Source organism: Pelobates fuscus, chromosome 3 (assembly GCF_036172605.1).
Source record: "Pelobates fuscus isolate aPelFus1 chromosome 3, aPelFus1.pri, whole genome shotgun sequence".
Lineage (NCBI taxonomy): Eukaryota > Metazoa > Chordata > Amphibia > Anura > Pelobatidae > Pelobates > Pelobates fuscus.
Window position 1 is genome coordinate 89,690,172 of NC_086319.1, and position 23,795 is coordinate 89,713,966.

Sequence of the window (23,795 nt, forward strand, 5' to 3'; positions counted from 1 at the left end):
CGACAATGAAGTGGAGTAGGCTCCTGCCGGCGCCATCTTGGAAGTTGCAGGCTACGTGGTCGATGCAGAAATGCTCTGATATCTCTGGAGCCTGAGCCCGGACCAGCTTGGTACTTTTTACTTTTCTTCCCCATGTGTAAAGGAGTCTAGGGAGCCCCTCCGGACCCCTGTAGGTAAGTTAGTGGCTGAAGAAAGCTGCGGTATTTGGGACACGCTCTCGGAGCTGCACAGAAACACGTCCAGCTCGATTTCGCTTCTGTGTCTCTTCCTCTCTTTCAAAGACAAGGACAATTGAATCTGATATTAGAAGCCAAGGTGTGAAGCTTGGCTTTGTCCTAATCAATACCCCAGTGCTCTATAAACAGAAACTCTCATCTTGTACAATAAATTAACTCACATTGATTTTACTTCAGTGTGTTGGGGTCTTTACAAAACCTTCATATCCAAGCAGACCTGCTTTATTCCACACAAGAAAAAGATCACTTTCAAACGCAATTCATTATGAAAACACATACCTAGTCATGCTTCTGGTTGCAGAAGCAGATCCATGTGTTAGGTGATTGCTAGCCTTCTTGTTTTAACAGTCATTATCTTCTGCTTTTGCTTTAGCGCCCCTTAGTGTACAGTTTTGGAATATCACTATAAGGCCTTTCTAAAACTATATGGCTGGATTCCTTGGAGAAATTACAATACAGAGAATAAGAATCCAACATGACTTGTGTAGGTAAGAACTCATGTCTGTGGCTAGTAGTGTATTATGGGTGATGAAGGGGTAATAATCAATTATCTCTTTTGGCTATCGGCCTGAACCTATAAAAAGCTCACCTTTTAATGGAAATTTGAAGATGTGCTTTATGATATAAAACAAAACTGCTAGTACTTATGGCATGGTGCCTTGTCTTCTGTGTTGAATATTGTGTCACAATTACTATGCTACGTGTTTCCATGGTTTATAAAGAAGACATGGCAAGACACATTTTCATATTAGAAGGATCAATTTTGACATTTACAGTATGAATGCTCCACTAGTCTGGCATTCCTTGGGTTTATATCCGCTTAGACCCAAAGAATTATCAGAATAAATTTGAGTTAGGCCGGGCACTGACTCAGAGGTGCGTATGGCTTCTGGAGGGTCCCACACTCTCACATTTAGGCACAATCCACAACATTGTTTTGTGGTGCCTGTGCTTTGCTTAACACTAGGGTGCTTAGCATTATATAAAAAAGAGATACCCTCCAGAGGTCGGGGAACTATGGTAATTTTGTATTAATTTATATCCCTTTTTCAAATCATTTTGGAGACCATACTGAATATTGCTTTTTCTATATTTCTTTACCAATTGAAGTATTAGGTTGTATATGTTAGATCCAAAGAAGTCATATGCAGGTATCATTTCTTAGAATATATAATTTGTATATATGTACTCATCTTTTCAATTAGAGACAAGGAGGAGACATTTTTGATATATATATATATATATATATATATATATTATTATTTTTTTTTCACTGTTCCTTTTTTCCCCTCTATTGCTCACTTCTCACTTGATCTGTGAATAAATTAACATTTAGTGACTGTCTCCAAGTCATCCATCCTTTTTTCCAATCTACCATTGTTTTTTTGAGCAGAATCCAGAACTACAATTCCGAACATGTTTAACATTGTGCGTTTTGGGTGGTCTATAATTCAGGTACATTTTGGCTTGCACTGTGGGAATTCGGCTGATCAATCGATCGGCCAAAATTTGACCAAACTGCAGTTCAGTACAAAAACAATCTCCAAGTCTACTATCCTATGCGATCAGTGGCTCTCCTTTATAACCATACCACTGATTCTGTCAGTTTATACACAGGTCAGGTCACAGTTTTATAAAGAGGGCTGAGTGCAGTAATTGTGCAACCTGCAGGTGGAGATAGAGCCATCCAGCTTGTGTTTATGAACGCCACATGCACATGTTGGACAGATGTGGTACTGAAATAAGAAAGTAAAACTTCCTCCCTTTGACATAACAGCTCCAGGGTGCAGGTTTATAGTGGTGTAATTTTGGAAATAATCTAAATTTCGATGATGTATGGTTGTTATGGTGCTTAGTATAACTCTTTCATTTACATTTTAAAGGAACACTATAGGGTCAGGAACACAAACATGTATTCCTGACCCTATAGGGTTAAAACCACCATATCCCCTCATGCCTCCCTAAAAATAGTAACATTTTACATGTATTCAAGTCTGCAGCTGCTTAGTCTGTCCCTGTTTCCTTTACACCTGCCCACTGCCTGCCCTATGGGGAAGCATTGTGATTGGAGCAGGCTACCACTTCTGACATCAGCAGAAGTGGTAGCCTGCTCCAATCACAATGCTTCCCCATAGGATTGGCTGAGACTGACAAAGAGGCAGATCAGGTGCAGAGCAAGCAAATTCAAACACAGCTCTGGCCAATCAGCATCTCCTCATAGAGATTACTTGAATCAATGAATCTCTATGAGGAAAGTTTAGATGCATTTTAGGCAGCCATGACCCAGGAAGGATCTCTAACAGCCATCTGAGGAGTGGCCAGTGAAGTTATCACTAGGCTGTAATGTAAGCACTGCATTTTCTCTGAAAAGACAGTGTTTACAGCAAAAAGCCTGAAGGTAATGATTCTACTCACTAGAACAAATTCAATAAGCTGTAGTGACTATAGTGTCCCTTTAAGTTCCTAAAAGAAACACATTTCTACACAAATGATTCTTAGAGAACTGTTCTGACTGGTTATCACATTCCTACTTTATTTTCGTTGGTTGTTCTGTATTAGTGGCCACTCTAATTCACATTAATTAATAAAGGACTCTAGATATTTCATGTGCAGGATGTTGAATATCCTATTGTAAATTGTTCTGATATTGAGGGGAACATAGTTTGCCTTTGGAAGTATGCATTGCACTCCGTGAACTCATGATTTCCAGCTAAAAGTCTATGTTAATTCCATTCAGGTAAACAAACCACCCTCTGTCTGTTTCAGATAAAGGACAACCGATTACAATCCAGTCTGGTATGTGAGTCACGAGGATTATTTATTGTACGGTTTACAGTAGCAGCCAAAGCGGAGTTTATTATAATCACAAATTTTCCTTTGCAGGGGAAAGGGAGACACATCTAACACTCTTATTATAAGAAAACCAAATGGTGGGCTAGTCTTAATAGCGTTATTTTCACTTAATACATTGCACTCTGTGCTTGTACAGTGCCATTCTTTATGTGTTAGTGACCAAACCTAAATAAGATCCGATTTTAAAATATTCACAGTAATAAGCTACATAATGCTGAAACCTGTTCCCCGTAACCCCAAGTTGGCAGAACACAATGCCAACTTGGGGTTACGGAGATATTCATTTATAATTAGAATGTTTATTTATTAATTCTTTTCCCCTGAGTTCTACTTAGAATTTTGCCTCATGTACGGTATGCTCACACTCCAAAAATTAGGTACCTTTTAAACAAAGATGCACTTTCCAGACACACAATCCCTAGCATGTGATGTGCAGTACACAAGCTTTAGGTAAAGTCTGTTTGCTTGTTTAAGGAGTAAAAATGACTTCATCCACTGGTCCAAAGCATTACTGTTCTTTGTGCAAAAGGATTATAGCAATGAATTATATAATTTCCATCATTTGCAATTTACATAACAATAAAGTGAAGGAGGAGAGAGCTCCAAGGAGTGTTGTATTTAACATATAAATTTGTTCATTTAAAATACACTTTTTGTTGGTGAAAATTGACCTTTAACACCCTTATAAATCATGATTACATGGAATTAAATTGAATATTATACAGGGCTCGAGTCCTGAAAGAAACGCGTGGGAACGTTTAATGAACAATTAATAGACTGGTGGGGAGAGGGTACAAAATATCCCTGACTGATCCCACACTTTTATGTCAGGCAGGGGGTTGCCATAGTGCTGGGGAAGAAAGGAACCGGGAGGTCTATATCTGTCCTGTAAGACTGCACCTCTTGCGTGCACCAGCACATACAGTGTCTAAGCCTTGACATGGTAACCCACAGCAACGCTCTAATAGTAAGTGACTGCCGTGGCTCCAAGAGGAGTGCACGGCAGAGGTAGACCTCCCGGCATCCTCCCTGCACCCAGAAGATAGGCAGTCTGCTCAACCTCCAGGGACATGAATGTCCAATTCCCTGCAAGGGAAGAACAGGGATGGTGCACCCCACACACACACAACGTTAACCACACACACAATTCACACACAGTGCACACACAACACACAGATTACACCCCCCCATACACACACACACACACACAGTGTATTCCAACACACGACACACCCCACCAAAACAGTTTTCTCTAAAACTGCATGTTTTACATCGAAGATTTAAGGTAAAAGGGTCACTGCACCCAGGGCACTTCAATGAGATGAAGTGATCTAGGTGACTATAGTGTCCATTTAATACCAGAGGGGAACAAATAAATGATATATATATATATATATAGTTTTATGAACTCTACAGGGACTGATCTGTAGACTGATCTGATCCATAATGTCATATAGAGTTAGCTGCATTCAATGGTTCTCCCCTCCTCTTACACTTGTAAACCGTGCTATAGGTCATTCTTTTGGAGTTATACATTGAACACAGGATAATGTTCTTCCTTTACTTGGGCCATTATCAACATACGGTAGCTGCTTGTACAAAAGTAGGTTTAAATCTACATACAATATGAGCTCATTTACTTCTGTTATTGGACCTTTAATAAATGTGCACATTGATATTTTCAATGGGATCTTCTCCCCACTTTAAAATGTTGTTTATAGTTTACATCTTACATCAGATCATTTTTTAAAGATAAATTTTTTTTTTCATAAAAGTGTCATTATTTCTCTGTCTAATGTATTACGAATAGATCCTGAGCACACATCACCTACTGGCCATTAGTACTCTAATGAATGGGGGGAGGCCTGGCTTTTTTAATGTATAGTCTAGATAAACTTTTTTTTCATGGATAGCTACTAAAATACACCAAAGCATGATGCAGTCATAGGATTTAAATATGTAAGACATATAAACGCTCAGAATCTCATGCCATATGAAGGGTAGGACAAACTGTGCTGGACTATAGAAACTGGGATAGACTATAGTAACATAGCATAATTAAAGTTGCCATCATAAAGACTTCTTGGTTGGGTACTCGCAGTCATGATCAGAGTGATGTAAGACCATGCACACCACCTAATTGTGTTATGTATTATTATTACCTTTTTCTTAGAAGTTCCTTCAAGTGAGGCATAAAGTGCTTTTAAGTTGAATAAGATCAGTACTGATAAATAATCTGCTAACGTAACCACCCCTATATTTGACAGGAACGTGATCAGTTATATAATTTATTTTAAAAGAAAATAGATACTCTTAATATTTAAGCATCTCTTTTCCTCTGAACTCTGGCCTCAAGGAGGCAGCATTATAAAGCAGCATGGGAACAAAGGCATGAATTTTCACTATGCTAATTACTTTCATAATGTACTTGTTGACATGGCCATCTCTTTTTCATAGCTGAATCGCAGTATTTGCATAGATTCATGATTTTGAACATCATTAGTTGAAGAACAGTGGGAATTGTGCACATAAAGTAAGTCTTGTTTCTCCCCATCGATATCCACACATGAACTTCTATAGATTTACCAGTCAGGTAATCAACGTATGTTTCCAATATTCATGGCATTCTAGGATATGCATGTCAATCCTCATCACCACATAAGTTTCTGAACAAGATTCTGATTATTGGAATTTCAGTCATCTGTATATTGATGCAGCACTGGCGCTGTTCGGCATTTGAACTTTCCCCAGATGGTTAGAAGGTACATAGCCTTTTTGACCGCCAACCTCCACTAGACTCCATTCTGGACTTCCCTTCTTGTCATGTGGCTCCAGAATAACTACTGGTTCGCCCTGTTTTAGACTGACTTCGTAGCTGCTTCGTGCATTGAATGCATACAGAGCAACATCCTGCAAAACAACACGTAGCCATCAGTACAAATGAAAACAAGATCAGCAAACAGAACTTGAAACAAAGACAATTCACATATTAAAAAAATATATAGTTTTCTTCCATTACGTGAAAATGAAAAATTACATTTAATTTCGCCTTGTTCATTATACAAGTTGAAGGGATACTATAGGCATCAGAACAACTTTCGCTTAATGAAACAGTTTTAGTGTATATATCATGGCACTGCATTCTCACTGCTCAAATTCTCTGCTATTTAGGAGTTAAATCACTTTTGTTTCTGTTTATGCAGCCCTAGTCACACCACCAATGGCTATGATCCATACAGCTTCGTTGAAACATGGTTTCAGGTTCAATCAGATCTTAACTTGCTTTAGAAGTTTTTAGCTCCTGTTCTGTAAATTAGCCTTTAACCCCTTAAGGACACATGACATGTGTGACATGTCATGATTCCCTTTTATTCCAGAAGTTTGGTCCTTAAGGGGTTAATTACATACAGGAGGTTCCTGCAGGGTCTAGAAGGCTATTAACAGAGTTGGAGATTCGCATTCTAGATTAAACAGACTGTGCGATAGCGGAATCTAGAATATCTAGGCTGCTTTTCAGGAAGTGTTTAGGAAGGCTGTGCAAATAATATGCAGGGTGGAGTGACTAGGGCTGTATAAACAAAGTGATTTAACTCCGGAGTACTGAGCAGTGAGACTGCAGGGACATGATCTGTACACCAAAAACGGCTTTATTAAGTTAAAGTTGTTTTCGTGCCTATAGTGTCCCTTTAATATTACGATAATCATGGGATATTTTTTTCAACTGAACATTCAAAATTACGTTAGCCCATTTAGACAAGTCATCAAAAGGCTGCTACTAATTTCAAATTGCCTACATGCCTTATCTGATCTGAAACATAAGTTGCTCTTTGTGTAGGTAGCTCTCACTTTAATTTTTGTTCCATTTGTCAGTTTTGAGCCATCAAACACAACAACAAAAAACCTGATTCCTATTGATTGTCAAACAGTGAGGTTAGTGATGGAGATGATAAGCCAATGGGATGGCAATGAGATGGCTTGTCAATTGCTGACAAGCATGAAACTTCAGTCCTGGAGACACTTGCTGTCTCTGAAAAACTGATAAGCACTTTTTTATATATATATATATATACACACAAAGAATACCCTGCAGGTTAGGAGCCATGTGTCAAAATTTTGGAATAGATAAGTCTCTTGAGAAAACCCATCATTGTATATAAATGATTCTACATAGAATCAAATAGTATTTTCATAGTTATACTGAAATTTACAGCCTTAGAATGTACACTTGCAAAATACAACTATGAAAAAGCAATGCGTTGGAAAGTAACTGTGTAAAGGAACTATGTTATAGAATAATAATATGTACATTTGTTAACACAGCACTAAAATCCAATCCAGTCCCTCTGGGAAAATAAAAATAAAAAAAGCAAATACAAATTTTATATGAACTCCTGCTAAAAATCTGGCACTGAGGTTCACATAGGACATGAGATCAGCTACAAAACGTATTCTGAAAACCAGTCACATAAGATACACATAGGAGATAGCAAGCATATATAGTGGGGAAGACTCCTAGATGAAGTGAAGAAAATAGACTGAGCTTAGACAGGAAAATAGGGGAGAAACAAATACCCTACCTATATTTCTATCTAATGAAATTACGCTGAGCAAAGTCTGAGCTGAATTGGTCATTCGCCTTTTAAAAAAATGCAATGCAAACAATATTTTTGTCCAAATGATAGATTTAGCACAAAAAACTGTAACACTGCATGTTTCCCTTATCAGTTTGTATCACTAGTGGGGGCTGGAACAGCCCTGTGTCCTCTACACTGCTTAGTTTCATAATTTGCCCCTCTGAAAATATGTATATTTGTGTATTTTGCTGATATTTGACAATAATTAATTTATTGTAAGAAATGATAGATTTCAAAGCGTAGTTTTGAAAAATCTAATTTTGATGAGAGACACTGAGTTTCATAGGCGTGCACAGCCTATTGCATTAGGGTTTGCACCCTAAAGCACAAACACACACCACATGTATATGTATGTGTGTGTATATATATATACAGGGCCGGACTAGAGATACAAAACAGCCCTGGAAAGAAAATATATGCCAGCCCATAAGTCAATGCGCCATATATTGTCGCATGTAATATGTAAGGCTATGTCTTGCCACCCCAGATGATTGAGTAATATATATATATATATATATATATATATATATATATTGCTTTTTCTAATTTAAAATATTGGTCCTTTCATAGTAAAACGTTTCATTATACAGTAAGCATACTCACATGCAGACACAGACAATCTCACTGACACACACACAAGTTAATTGATACACAGCCTCATAGACAGACAATCTCACTGATATACATAAGCTCAGACACACACACATACATGCAAGCAAGCAAGCTCACTAGCAGGTGCACACACACACAGGGCCGGCGCGTCCATAAGGCGGCACAGGCGGCCGCCTTAGGGCGCACGGGCTCCGGGGGCGCAAGATTTCAGTGACCGGCAGGAGGGAGCTCTCCCTCCTGCCGGCCACCATCTCCGCCCCCGGCGCGGCAGTGCTGCGATCAGGCGCTGCGAGGGAGCTCTAACCTCTCTGCTCTGCTCCCTCGCGCGCTGTCTGCTGATGCCGCGGGAGCCGGAATATGACGTCATATTCCGGCTCCCGCGGCATCAGCAGACAGCCTGCGAGGGAGCAGAGCAGAGAGGTTAGAGCTCCCTCGCAGCGCCTGATCGCAGTACAGCCGCACGCCGCCCAGCAGCCCCACTGGACCCCAGGGAATGATCCACACCAGCTCTCCAGGTAGGGAGGCTGGGTGGATATTATTTATGTATTAAAATAATTTGTGAATGTATGTGATGTGTCTGTGTGTGAGAGTGTCTGTGTTAGAGTGTGTGTGTGTGAGAGTGTGTGTGTGTGAGAGTGTGTGTGTGTGAGAGTGTCTGTGTGTCTGTGAGTGAGTGTGTGTGTGTCTGTGTGTGTGTCTTTGTGAATGTCTGTGTGAGTGAGTGTCTGTGTGTATGTGTCTGTGAGTGAGTATGTGTCTCTGTGTGAGAGTGTCTGTGTGTCTGTGAGTGTGTGTCTGTGAGTGAGTGTGTGTGTGTCTGTGTGTGAGTCTGTGTGTGTGAGTGTCTGTGTGTGAGTCTGTGTGTGTGAGTGTCTGTGTGTGAGTGTGTGTGAGTGAGTGTCTGTGTGTCTGTGAGTGTGTATGTGTCTGTGTGTGAGTCAGTGTCTGTGTGTCTGAGTGTGTATGTGTCTCTGTGTGAGTCAGTGTCTGTGAGTGTGTGTCTGTGTGTGAGTGTCTGTGTGAGTGTCTGTATGTGAGTGTCAGTGTGTGTGTGTGTGTGAGTGAGTGTCTGTGAGTATGTGTCTGTGTGTGTGCGTGAGTGAGTGTATGTGTTACTGTGAGTGACTGTGTGTCTGTGAGTGACTGTGTGTGTGTGAGTGAGTGTCTGTGTGTGAGTGAGTGTCTGTGTGTCTGTGAGTGTGTATGTGTCTCTGTGTGAGTGAGTGTGTGTGTGTGTGTATGTGTGTGTGAGTGAGTGTGTGAGTGAGTGTCTGTGTGTCTGAGTGTGTAAGTGAGTGTCTGTGAGTGTGTGTCTGTGTGTGAGTGTCTGTGTGAGTGTCAGTGTGTGTGTGTGTGAGTGAGTGTCTGTGAGTATGTGTCTCTGTGTGTGTGCGTGAGTGAGTGTATGTGTTACTGTGAGTGACTGTGTGTGTGTCTGTGAGTGACTGTGTGTGAGTGTATGTGTGTCTGTGAGTGTGTGCGTGAGTGAGTGTATGTGTGTGCGTGAGTGAGTGTATGTGTGTCTGTGAGTGTGTACGTGAGTGTATGTGTGTCTGTGAGTGACTGTGAGTGTGTGCGTGAGTGAGTGTTTGTGTGTCTGTGAGTGTGTGCGTGAGTGAGTGTATGTGTGTCTGTGAGTGACTGTGAGTGTGTGCGTGAGTGAGTGTATGTGTGTCTGTGAGTGATTGTGTGAGTGTTGCATGTGAGTGTGTCAGTGTATGTGTGTGTCTGTCAGTGTGTGTTTGTGAGTGTCTGTCAAATCAGTGAGAGTATCTTTGTCATTGAGTCTGTGTGTGACTATCAGTGTGTCTGTCAATGAGTGTCAATCAGTGTGTGTGTGTCAGATCAGTGAGTCTCTGTGTTTGTCATAGAGTGTGTGTGACTGTCAGAAGAACACTAAGGGACAGGGAAGGGAGGGGACCAATAATGGACGGGGAGAGGGGCTGGTTAAGAGGCACATAGGTGACGATGTTATTTTTGAATGGGGGGGGGGCGGAAAAATACATCTTCGCCTATGTACCCAAAAATCCTTGCACCGGCCCTGCACACACACACACACACACACACACACACACACAGCTTAATGTAGTGGTTCTGGTGTCTATAGCCTGTCCCTGCAGGCTTTTCAATGTAAACAGACTTTTCAGAGAAAAGACAGTGTTTACATTGCTTCCAAGTGACACCTCTAGTGACAGTCACTCAGACGTCACTAGAGGTGCTTCCTGTGTCAGTGCTGCACAGTGTGCAGCACCTACATTCTGGGCCTCCACGCTCTGGAGACGCTGAAGGTTCCCCATAGAGATACATTGATTCAATGCATCTCTATGAGGAGATGCTGATTGGTGTAGCGTTTTGCATCCAATCCTATGGCAAGCTTGATGATCTCAGCCATAGAGGCAGGGCCAGTCGAGGGGAGACCAGCATGGCGTGAAAAGAAATAAAAAGTGAGTAAAAACACTATTTTTAATACACACACAAACACACTTACACCATGACAGACACACACATATACCATGACAGACACACACATACACCATGACAGAAACACGCATACCATGACAGACACACGCATACCATGACAGACACACACATACCACGACAGACAGACCATGACACAGACAGACACACACACTCCATGATACAGACACAAACACAACGTGACACAGACACAAACACACACATCATGACAGACACACACCATTACACACAGACACACACCATGACACACAGACACACACCATGACACAGACACACACACCATGACACAGACACCCACACCATGACACAGACATACACACACCATGACACAGACATACACACACCATGACACAGACATACACACACCATGACACACAGACAGACACAAACACCATGACACAGACAGACACACACACCATGACACAGACAGACACATACCATGACACACACACCATGACATGGACAGACCATGCCACAGACACACACCCACCATGACACAGGCAGACATATACCATGACACACACACACACCATGACAGACACACACATACACCATGACAGACACACGCATACCACGACAGACACACGCATACCATGACAGACACACACATACCACGACAGACAGACCATGACACAGACAGACACACACACTCCATGATACAGACACAAACACAACGTGACACAGACACAAACACACACATCATGACAGACACACACCATTACACACAGACACACACCATGACACACAGACACACACCATGACAGATACACACACCATGACACAGACACACACACCATGACACAGACACACACACCATGACACAGACATACACACACCATGACACAGACATACACACACCATGACACAGACATACACACACCATGACACACAGACAGACACAAACACCATGACACAGACAGACACACACACCATGACACAGACAGACACATACCATGACACACACACCATGACATGGACAGACCATGCCACAGACACACACCCACCATGACACAGACAGACATATACCATGACACACACACACACCATGACAGACAGACACACACACAACATGCCACAGACACATACACACACAGACACACACACACCATGACACAGACAGACACATACCATGACACGCACACACCATGACAGACACATACCATGACACACACACCATGACAGAGACAGACACATACCATGACACACACACACACACCATGACAGACAGACAGACACACACACACACACTGACAGCATAACACATATTACCTGTGCGGTGGGCCAGTCCGGCCCTGTATATATATATATATATATATATATATATATATATATACATATACACACACACATACATACACTGCTGTGTGTGTGTGTTGTTAGTGTGCTGTGTGAGGGTGGTGTGAGGGTGCTGTGTGTGTGTGTGTGTGTGTGTGTGTGTGTGTGTGTGTAAGGGTGCTGTTAGTGTGGTGTGTGTGTGAGGGTGCTGGTAGTGTGCTACGTGGGTGAGGGTGTTTGTGTGTGTGTGTTTGTGAGGGTGCTGTTTGTGTGTGAGGGTGCTGTTTGTGTGCTGTGTGTGAGGGTGCTGGTAGTGTGCTGTGTGTGTGAGGGTGTTTGTTTGTGTTTGTTAGGGTCATGTTAGTGTGCTGTGTGAGGGTGCTGTGTGTGTGTGAGGGTGCTGTTTGTGTGATATGTGTGTGCGTGTGTGTGTGTGAGGGTGCTGTTTGTGTGCTGGATGTGGGTGTCATGTGTTTGTGAGGGTGCTGTTAGTGTGCTGTGTGCGAGGGTGCTGTGTTTGTGAGGGTGCTGTTAGTGTGCTGTGTGTGAGGGTGCTGTTTGTTTGTAAGGTTGCTGTGTGTTTGTTTTTGTGAGGGTGCTGTTAGTGTACTTTGTGTGTGAGGGTGCTGTGTGTGTGAGGGTGCTGTATGCGTGTATGTTATGTGTGTGGGTGCTGTATGTGTGTGTGTGCTGTGTGTGCTGTGTGTGTGAGGGTGTTGTGTGTGCTGTGTGTGTGTGTAGGTGCTATATGTGTGTGGGTGCTGTTTGTGTGCTGTATGTGTGTGGGTGCTGTGTGTGTATGTGCTGGTATGTTTTGAGGGATTGTGGGGGTAGAGGTGGGGACAGATTAGTTAATATCCCTGGTGGTCTCAATCCATAGGCGTGCCGTAGGGATTACGGTGTGCCCAGGCACACCTGGCACACCCTGTGCGCACGCCTATGCTGAGTTTTATCCCAGTCTAATTGTTTCAGCTTTGATTCCTTCTACTTAATTCTTTCCAACTTCTACCTTTTCTCTATAGCTTGATTTGGAGTGCAGCCATACTGGATACCTAAGGTTTGAGTAGCTTTCAAGTTCATTTTTGTTTAGTGAATATCTGAAGGAATCAGAATAAAGAAAATGACCTTTCCAAGGCACCATTATGATTGTTTAAATTGATTTTTTTTGTAGTTTAGAATGTTATTGTAGAGATAAATTACATAGTTACATAGCTGAAAAGAGACTTGCGTCCATCAAGTTCAGCCTTCCTCACATATGCTTTTGCTGTTCCAAAAGAAGGCAAAAAACCCAGTCTGAAGCGCTTCCAATTTTGCAACAAACTACGAAAAAATTCCTTCTTGACCCCAAAATAGCAGTCAGATGTCTCCTTGGATCAAGCAGCTATTACCCCCCTAATTAGAAATGATATCCCTGTATGTTATGTTTTTGCAAGTATTTATCCAATTGCAGTTTAAACATCTGTATAGACTCTGACAAAACCACCTCTTCAGGCAAAGAATTCCATATCCGTATTGCTCTTACTGTAAAAAAAACTTTTCTTTGCCTTAGATGAAATCTCCTTTCTTCAAGCCTAAATGTGTGACCTCGTGTCCTATGTATAGCCCTGTTTATGAATAGATTTCCAGATATCCAGAAATCAGACAGCATATCTAGGGTTATACGCAGTTTATGGAAAAGCTCAATAAATAAACAGTTGTTTTGAAAATAAAAATGTTGAAATTTCTGTTTCTTGTGCTTGACATTTACGGAGGAATCTTTATAGATACATATTGATCAGGACAGGAGCAAATGCAAAACTGCAGCAAACATAGAACATGTGATTATTAAAACTTTATTCACTGTGTAAAGGATTATAGCAATCCCCAATGCCATGCGATCAATCATTGCTAGTTAGGTGGCGCACAAAAGACATAAGGCACTGAAGATGGACTACGCCAGAAAAGTCTGAGGTCCTTGGACAAGGGAACGAATGGAAGAAACATCATCATCTATCACCGAAAGTCTATATCCCATCAGCGGGTATATAGTTCCTCTAATAAGACAACTAGTGCAGATACCACTCACTCCAAAAAAATATATAGAATATATAACCATTCATATTTAAATCTACATCACGGAGGGAAAACATTTGCCAGTCATGCTTCTGTGCAGTTCAGCTCATATGATGCCTAGACTGCCAGTAGGCATGTGAACTTAATGGGAGTCAAAGTTTGTTTACAGCTGCTGGAGTGTTGTTTTTCCCTAGTTTTTCATTGACTCTTTATTATATAACTTTTATGCAATGATTAAAGTGTGCCACCAGAGAGCAGTGCAACATCATTTTATAAGCACATTTAGACTCTATGGCCCGATGACAGTTTTTGAAAGTGATCATTTGCTCAGGATAGGCACTGATGAAGATCTGCAGCAACTTGAGTTTTCTCATTGAGGGATTTACAAATTATGTTCAGTATTTATTTATTTTATTTTTTAAGTTTAAGTAATTCAATATCCATATGATTTATGTGTTTTGACTTAGGAAATAACTTTTTGAATACAGGAAATCTCTTTTAGACTATTTACCACAAGAGATGAAATGTTATAATTTAAAATAAAAAAAACAATTATATTAGTAAATTACATTTAATATTTTTTTTTATTCTTGGTTGCAGTAGACAACCCCCAACCCTGTTAAATGGAAAACATCACTCCCGAGATATTTGTTAGATACAAGGGATAGGTAAATAATAAACGTGTTTTCATGTATGAAAATCTACATTACTTAGAAATCCTCACCATTGTATGTAGTGCCTAACTCTAAATATCCCTAGCCTAACTACACTATAAGCCTTAGCATCTCCTAACCCTAATCTCATCAACGAAATGTAATATTGTACCGTTATTGGTCGAGCTGTAATTATACTATGCTCTTATGAATTCAGTGTCATTACAATAAGGAAAGAACAGTCAAATAAGTACACAACAGTGGTTAGGAAAGTCTTCCAATGTTTAATAGGGTATTCTCTGCTGGAAGGGTTAATTAGGTCTGAGTTCAATTGTCTCTCCTATTTAAATCTGGCTAATCGATCACTCATTGCTTCATTATTGAGTCTTAAAGTGCTTGTTTTGCAATTGTGTGTATTTGACTTTGCAGCTACTTTATCTCCATGCTGGAGTTAACTTTTTCTTGTTCATATACAGGCCGGACTGGCCATCGGGCAAATGCTCGATAGGCCACAATAGCCATGGGCCAAGGCCAACTGGGGAGATCACTCTCTAAAAACTTTTATACAAGCCTGCTTAAAGTGCTTGCCAACTTTGAATTTGGACCCTCTATCTATAAACACGACTGTTTAACTGTTGACAAATTCTGTTTCGTGGATAACCCTTGCTCTATTTGCTTGTCAAACTGCTTACCGGTAACTATTGCCAATATAGCTTTCGTATACTGGGTGTCCCTTTCTCTAAACTTGAATTCTGGACTGATTACTTGTTTCCAAACTCAGCCTCGGATCCTGGACATGCCCCCTCTAACCATACTAGTAATTCTTACCTCTGATGGACCTCACTGACAAAACACTCAACACCTATATATTGAAATAGTCTCTGTATTTGGCAATAGATTAGATAGATTGTTAGATACATACACATACATATCAATTGTATTTGTGAACCTTTAGTAAAAAGAATTGCAAAATATAAGGTGAATATCAAATACATGTAAAATTGATTTATCTGTGCAAATATAATAAAATGTAGGTTATGGGGAAAAAAAGTCCTGCTTTCATCATATAAATAACTTGTTGTGAAACAAGTGAAATATAGGTAATTAATTTATGTTATACATACCTGGAACGGTGTATAAATTGGGATTTCTGAGTATATACTGTCAGGGCACTCTTGGGCTGTTGATGAGTGCCTCCTGGTCTCCCTATAGTTATTTAAAGGAGATAGAGAATCGAGGGAGTTCTTCCGAGATGGGCTTCCCTGATAAGGCTGGAGTTTGGAGCTTTGTACGTATCCTCTTGAGCCTATCAGATAAAGTCCATGATAAAACACTTTCTGTTGTATGAATGATTTGCAGTGCACGTAGTTAGTGATATATGATATTTTATATATATATATATATATATATATATATATATATATATATATATATATATCTCCATATTTGCAAAGGGACAATTGATATATACTGTACCCTTCAACTCTTTTGAATAATTATCATAACGAGTCACTGATATCAAATTATTCCATCCACTTTCCTGATCTGGGGCACTATAGTCAAGTGTTTAATGTGCCTTATGGGATTAAGCACCATTGATATATATAGTAATGATTACAGTGTATTAACTACATAGATTTGTGCAAATATTAGTTAATTGTTAATTACTGGCAATCAGTGAGCTAATCTATTGCAAATATTCGGTTATTTCACTAATTAAATGACTGAAATTCATACATAAGTGTCCAAAAGTTGTTCAAAGATCAAAAAACGAATGCAACAACCGCATTTTGGAATTGATTGCCAGTAATTAAATGTTATTCTACTAGTCTAGTAATTAACATCTTTTATTGCAGTAAGTATACTTTGAGAGGTAAAACATGTCATGTTTATCCTGTACCTCCAGTGTCCACCAGCCACCTGGTTTTGCTCCCCTTGGTGTCAGAGTATTGCAGTACAGCTACAAAATCACCACGCTTCAAAGTGAGGTCCAAATTCTTACTGCCCGTGGCAGCTTGCATCACTTGATAGATCTTATCTGTTCCATAGTGCTTTAATAGCATTTGAACTTGATGATCTTGGGCAGGACTCTGATCCTACAGAGGAAACACAAAAATGTTGAGCTTTCGTTATTTAATCATGACATACAGAAAATGTCAAGGATATCGTTCTTTTAAATTTATGTGTACACTGGTTCATCAGATGAATTCAGAAATAATTTGACTTTCGATATAATATATAAAAATAGAATGGTCACACAGTATTAGAGAACCCTTAAATATAATGGATCGAAATACACACTAGTTGTATAGACAATGACCCACTACTCGTTTTGGTAGCTCAATATGTAGGATGAAAACGTACGAGTTCTCCTGGTTGGGCCGGATTAACATGCTTAAAGCCTTCCTGTTGCCTAAGATATTGTACATGTATAGAATGATTCTAGTCAGGGTCTCAGGGAATATTTTGGATAAATGAAATAAACTTTTACTCTCATTTACTTGGAAAAGTAAAAAAAAATCTCGAATTGCACAGGAAACTATAAACAGAGACGATACCCAATTGGGTTTATATTTTCTAGATATAAGTTTACTCCATGATCCAATTATGTTCACTCACATAATGGCTGGGGCCTTAGTTAAGAATTGGAATAAAGGATGGTTCCAGTGCGAGAAATGTAATTTGAGAGGCCATAACCCGTTTCATCTATTCTGGCTGAAACATTCTTGTGTTAAATATTCTAACATAAACAATTTCATTTTGAGAGATGCAGTGAAGACTGGGGCAAAGATTAGGAACAGGTTAGGAATTAAACAAATATTTACTCCTTCCACCCGATAGAAGTATTAAAACTATATATGAAAGATCTAGATATCTCTGGATGGATTAGTAAGAATATTCATACTTTTGCAGATATTCAGTTAAATACGGGCACACGGTCATTCAGAAGCTTCAAATTAAATTCAATCTCTTAAATCATGAAGTTTTTCTTTATCTGATGATTAAAAACTTTATAAAGTATAATCCTATTTCTGACTCAACCATTCTGGATGATTTTCTGGGTAAACAATATAGGAATAAACGGTTCAAAAAATGAATATTAAGTAATCAGAACTTAATCTTTTGCCTCCATTAGTAAATAGGGAAGCGATATGAAGATTGAGTTCCCCTTATAGATCTGGTGCAAGACTTGGCTACATGTTAAAAAATCTGTTCATTCAGTTAATTTACAGGAAACATTCTATAAACTATTACACCATTGCAGAAGATTAAGGATGAAACAGAAAAAATATTACCAAAAATTTTGCATGTTGTCCACTTGGAACTCCCCAAGACAGATAAAGACACTAAAAGGGTATTAATTCATATTTTTATGGCTATTAAAAAATGTATAGCCAGAGAATGGCGAAAACTGAACCCTCCAAACTGGGAACAAATTGTAACCCAAATTACATATAAAGGGAAAACGGAATATTATTTTTATGCGAATTTAACCTCATAGTATAAAACCTGTACACCCTGGTTCAAAGTTGCTGCTGGTTATTAGACCCCTATGGGAATGATGCTCGCCACGACAGGCCCAGACTCTCTTCCGGTACATACACTCAGAGGAAGAGGTGGAATTAAAGTATATAAATACATTTTTTACTTCCTCTCAGGGTTTATTAATATGATCAATGCTCCAAGAAACTTATTAAACAAGATTGATTGATTGATTGAATGAATGAATGAATGAATGTAGAAGAAGATTTGTTAGTTAGAATATCTATAGAAGTACAACCCTGTACACTATAGTGCCCTGAGGGTGCCCCACCCTCAGGGCCCCCCTCCCGCCGGGCTCTAGGGGGTGGAAGGGGTTAAACTTACCTCTTTTTCCAGCGCCGGGTGGGGGACTCTCCTCCTCCTCTCCTTGGCGTTGTCATCGCCTGAATGCGCATGCGCGGCAGGAGCCGTGTGCACATTCAGCCAGTCCATAGGAAAGCATTTTTCAATGCTTTCCTATGGACGCTGGCGTCTTCTCACTGTGATTTTCACAGTGAGAAGCGCGGAAGCGCCTCTAGCGCCTGTCAATGAGACAGCCACTAGAGGCTGGATTAACCCTATTATAAACATAGCAGTTTCTCTGAAACTGTTATGCTTATAGAAGAAAGGGTTAATCCTAGCTGGACCTGGCACCCAGATTACTTCATTAAGCTGAGTATGTTTTTCTGGCACTATAGTGGTCCTTTAAAACATTAGCTGTATGACCTTTCGATATATTACATAATTACATTGTTACATAGGATGAACACAGATGTGAGAAATGCTGAACTTGATGGATGTGTCTCTGTTTTTGCTGTTGATCCAAAAGAAACAAAACTAGGATAAAATTCATTCATTACCCCCATAATGCCAGTCAGATGACTCCTTGGATCAAGAAGCTATCACCCCACAAATTAATAAATTACAAATCATGAAGATTATGTTTTTACAAGCATTCATCCAGTTGCGATTTAAACATCTGTACATACTGTCTTCAGGCAGAGAATTCCACATCCGTATTGTTCTTACCATGAAAAATGACTTTAGACCAAATCTCCTTTCTTCTAGTCTAAATGTATGACCTTGTGTCCTATGTATAGTATTGTTTATTAATAGATTTCCAGATAATGTTTTTTATTGTCTCAGAATATATTTGTATAATGCTTTCATATCCCATCTGAGGCACCGTTTTCCCCCAAAAACTGATTAAAATGTGTTAACCTATCTTGATAACTAAAATCTTTCATTCATTTTTTATTAATTATGTAGCCCGCCTTTGCACTTTTTCTAGTGCCATAATATCTTTCTTTAGAATATGCGTCCAAAGTTACACAGCATTTGCAAGGTTTGGTCTTACCATTGATTTATAAAGAGGCAAAATTATATTTTCATCCTGAGAGTTAATGCCCCTTTTTATACATAAAAACCAAAGAAAAGAAAAAGTTACCTGCGCTCTCTCCTTAATCCCTATGTATATTTAGACAAATGGAGGTCATTTAGTTGCTCCAATGGTCATTGGAGGGAATGCCCGCCTGCCAACGTCGAGGCAGACCCTCTTAAGCGGGTCCTAACACTGACCCTTCAGCCTGCTTCCTTGAGCTTCTGGGCCGGTAGCAAGGACTACAGTACACATACATAACAAAACTATACCGGCCTTAGAAACTGTTGATTGACATTGTACATTTTGCCTAGTTTGTTTTTGTAACGGACCGTTTCAGCATAAAAGGGGAAAAATCCGTTTAGGCGATAATCCCCTTTTTGAGAGACAGGCACAGCTACTGCAGAACACCAAACTCCCAAACTGGATACAAGATAACACTCCGAACTGGAACAGCTGAACAAGAAAAGCATACAATCCGCTTACACTCCTGGCAGTCAGCTTACAATCCAATTCCCCCCAAGAACGAGACGACACTTCATTTTGAGGGTTAAACAGGAACTCTGGACTGGGACACACAGTCTGGCTTTTATTACAAACAAGTACATACAGGACACTCCCAGGGGGAGGATGAAATTAACCAATCACAGGGATGTACCTCCCACACATTTCCTCCCCTTAGATTAGCACTTAATATAATTATACCGTACACCCTTTTCCCCAATTCCTGGATGTACCCCAAATACATATGCTACACCTCCAAAACAGGTATCCCCTGATAGCCCTTATTCAGGGGGACAACATATTCAAGAATCAGGTCATTCGGATGAATGGTTCGGGAGATATGAGGTTCCAAAGATTTGACCGACCGCATGGGTAAAGTATCCGAAAACAGTTCCATGCATTTTGGCCCTGCGGTCGGTCACAAACAAGTGAATGAAACAGACGAATTACTGGTGTTATAGAGACTAAGGGGGATTCGCATGAATCCCCTAGTTCGTACGTTTCTTTCTACCGAACGACGGGCCGTTCGGTAGTTTCCCCACGAAATCCTGGAAGTCTGGAGGTCTCAGCGGTGTTTGCCTAGTCGAGTGTCCGATTTCAGTTCCAGAAACACCGCTGTTCGGTAGTTTAAGATGGCCGCCGCCACGTGTTTGTTTCCCGAATGGCGGCCACCCAGAGGACAAAGACCACACTACACTGATTGCCAATTACCCGTTTGCAACATTGTTGTAATTGGAGGCACACTTAGTCCTGGGTGGTCTGGTTGTTCGGTAGTTTCCTCAATACAATGAATGGAGTGATTCTACCGAACAATCAGATGAATGCTGCATATATATATAACCCAGGTTAACTGCATACAAAAATACATACATGACATTAAAGTATTAAAGGCAGGATTACTGTACTACGCTCCACAGTCTTAAAGGTACAGTATCCCAAAAGTCCCCATAGATCCACGGATGGCCCTTAAAGGCCCAGTAGCAGTAATATACATTATTACATGCCCAAATATAGTTTTTCCAGTACAATATGTCCAGGGGCCATAGTCGCAGGGCAGGAGGCTAGCAACCAGGCTTCTCCAGTTCACAGTGGCGAAGTTGGTTTCGCCACAGTTTTTATAACAATTCCCAAATCCTTTTCGTGTGTGACTATTTCTACTTCACTAACGCTTAGGGTGTAAGTTGCTTGGGCATTCTTTACCACGAAGTGCATGGCTTTGCATAAATCTACATTTAATTTAATCTGCCATTTGAGTGCCTAGTCACCACTCCACCATAAAAATTCCTCTGCAGCGAAGTAATATCCTGCTCACATTATATTACTTTACAGAGTTTTTTGTCATCTGTAAACACTGAAATATGACTTTCAATGCCTATAGCAAGATCATTTATAAATATGTTAAGTAGAAGCAGGCCCAGAATAGAACTCTGAGGGACACCATTTACCACTTTTGTCCACGTTACCATTAGTGGCAACTCCACTGGCAGATTCAGAACCTTATCTCTGAAAGGGGCACTCAGAGATTATTTAAAGAAACAATTCAGGCACAATAACCACTACAGCTCTCTGTAGTGGTTATGGTGCCAGGAGTGCCGTGGTGCCCTCCCAAAGTAAAAAGTCAAACTGTTAAAGAACAGTTTGACAATTTACCTGGGGTCTGCAAGGATAGGGGCTGTAGTAGGGGATAGTGCCTCCAGTAATGTGTGTATGTGTGTGTGTGTATGGGAGGCAGTGTGTATATGAGGCAGTGTGTATATGGGGTGCAATGTGTGGTGGGGCAGTGTGTACTTGGGGGTGCAGTGTGTGGTGGGGCTGTGTGTATATGGGGGGCAGTGTGTATATGGGGGTCAGTGTGTATATGGGGGGCAGTGTGTGTCTCCTCTCTCTCCTCTCTCCATGCTGGCTGCCCAGCAATGTGCCTGCGGACTGGGGAGGGAGATCTATGATCTCCCCTCCGGTCTGTGAAGGCACTTAGCAGGGCCGGCACTTGGATAGCACCGGCCCTGCAGGAGAGAGCATTGGCTCTTGGGGGGGGCAATTGCCCCATTGCCATCCCTCCTCCCCCCCTGGATCCGCCACTGGGCAACTCTCTATATTCTATCTTTAAGCAAATGATCTACCCAAAAACAAGAATTTTCATCTAGACCAATTTATTTTAGTTTTATTATGGTTCACACAATAGGTTAGTGTTTAAATGCCTTGGCTAAATCCAAGTAGGTCGCATCCACTGCAACACTCTGAGCTATACTTCTACTTCTTCATAGAATGTAATAAGTTAGTTTGACATGAACAATGCATAACAATGTGCTTCCCAATAAATGCCTTAGTAACCCTTTAATTACTTTCCTAGCCACAGAAATTAAGCTCACATGTCTATATTTTCCAGGCAAAGTTTTTGAACCCTTTTGTGATTTAGGAACCACCTCTGCCTTCCTCCAATCCTCCAATACAATGCCTTAAAGAAAAGAATCCTGAAAGATTCAAAACAAAAGGTTCACTTATTTATTTCCACAGTTAGCTCCTTTAGTACTCATGGATGAATACTGTCAGGCCCCAGAGCTTTGTTTATATTAACTTTCTTTAGTTGCTGCAGCACATTGTCTTCAGTCATCCAGTCAAAATGTGTAAGGCAAGGTATGAAGGGACTTACTTGTACAGGTGGAGCTGGCATTTGCTCAACAAATTTCTTTTCAAACTCTTTCAGTTGAGAACTGGATTGTCTGATAGAGTCATCTACCCATTTCATGAATTCAGCTCCCTGAAGTATTCTGTGCTCCAGCTAATAGAAAAGACATGGCATATTAGTCTTTCTTTGTGTATATCATTTTAACCTCACATTAAAGGAAACCCAAATTCTAAACTGTGCAGTTAAAATAAATAAATAAAGGAGCACGATAGCCTTTAGTAAGTATGAAACATTATTTGCTGTGTATTTGTACAAAATAGTTGTTTCTACAACAACAACAAAACAGAGTGAGAGCTCTGATAACAGGCAAAAGCTCAGAGAATAGAAAAAAACAAGACTGTAGAGGAAGGACAACCCTAACCCCACAGTCTCGTAGGACAAAATGGTAATATTGGCATAACCCAGAGAGGAAATATATTAGAAAAAGGAGAACAGTAATTTTGAGAAAAAAAAAATATCCTGGGTTATAAAAACCAAGAATCGATTCTCAAAACAGATTACCCATATGTGGGATCCGTACAAACGGTATAAAACACCAGAAAATAAACCTTTTTTGGAAAAACACATATACAAAAAAAATGTAAAATAATCGGTGAAAAACTCGGTGAAAAAAATAATCGGTGAAAAAAGTGACTGTGTAACATGCATATAAAAAGGGAAACCCCCCCCCCCCCAAGGTAGCCTGCCAACTTCCTTTGGTGAACATAGATAACAACTGGATATAAATCCCCTCAAGTAACTCCTATAAATTCAAGCTCAGTAGATGCAATGTTATAAAAGAAGTGAGAGTTAACTTAGAAAAGTTGTTGCAATAGAGAAGCTTAAAAAGTAGCCATGGGGGCGGGGCCAGGCCGCCAAGCAAGATGGTCGCATGTTAGACCAGCTCCTGGCATCCACAACAAAATAAACATG

General features: G+C 40.3%; 1 protein-coding gene across 1 annotated transcript in view; it reads right to left on the reverse strand.

The window, feature by feature from the left end:
* Positions 1-5,500: 5,500 nt before the first annotated feature.
* The window catches only part of ARHGEF37 (Rho guanine nucleotide exchange factor 37), a 100,404-nt gene continuing 82,109 nt past the window's right edge, over positions 5,501-23,795 (reverse strand). Inside the window, exons 12-15 of the mRNA XM_063447337.1 lie at positions 22,848-22,976; positions 16,694-16,889; positions 15,918-16,099; positions 5,501-5,999 (exon numbers count right to left, since the gene is read on the reverse strand). Coding sequence (XP_063303407.1) covers positions 5,787-5,999; positions 15,918-16,099; positions 16,694-16,889; positions 22,848-22,976 — 720 coding nt within the window. The 3' untranslated portion in view covers positions 5,501-5,786. The remainder of the gene's footprint in view (positions 6,000-15,917; positions 16,100-16,693; positions 16,890-22,847; positions 22,977-23,795) is intronic.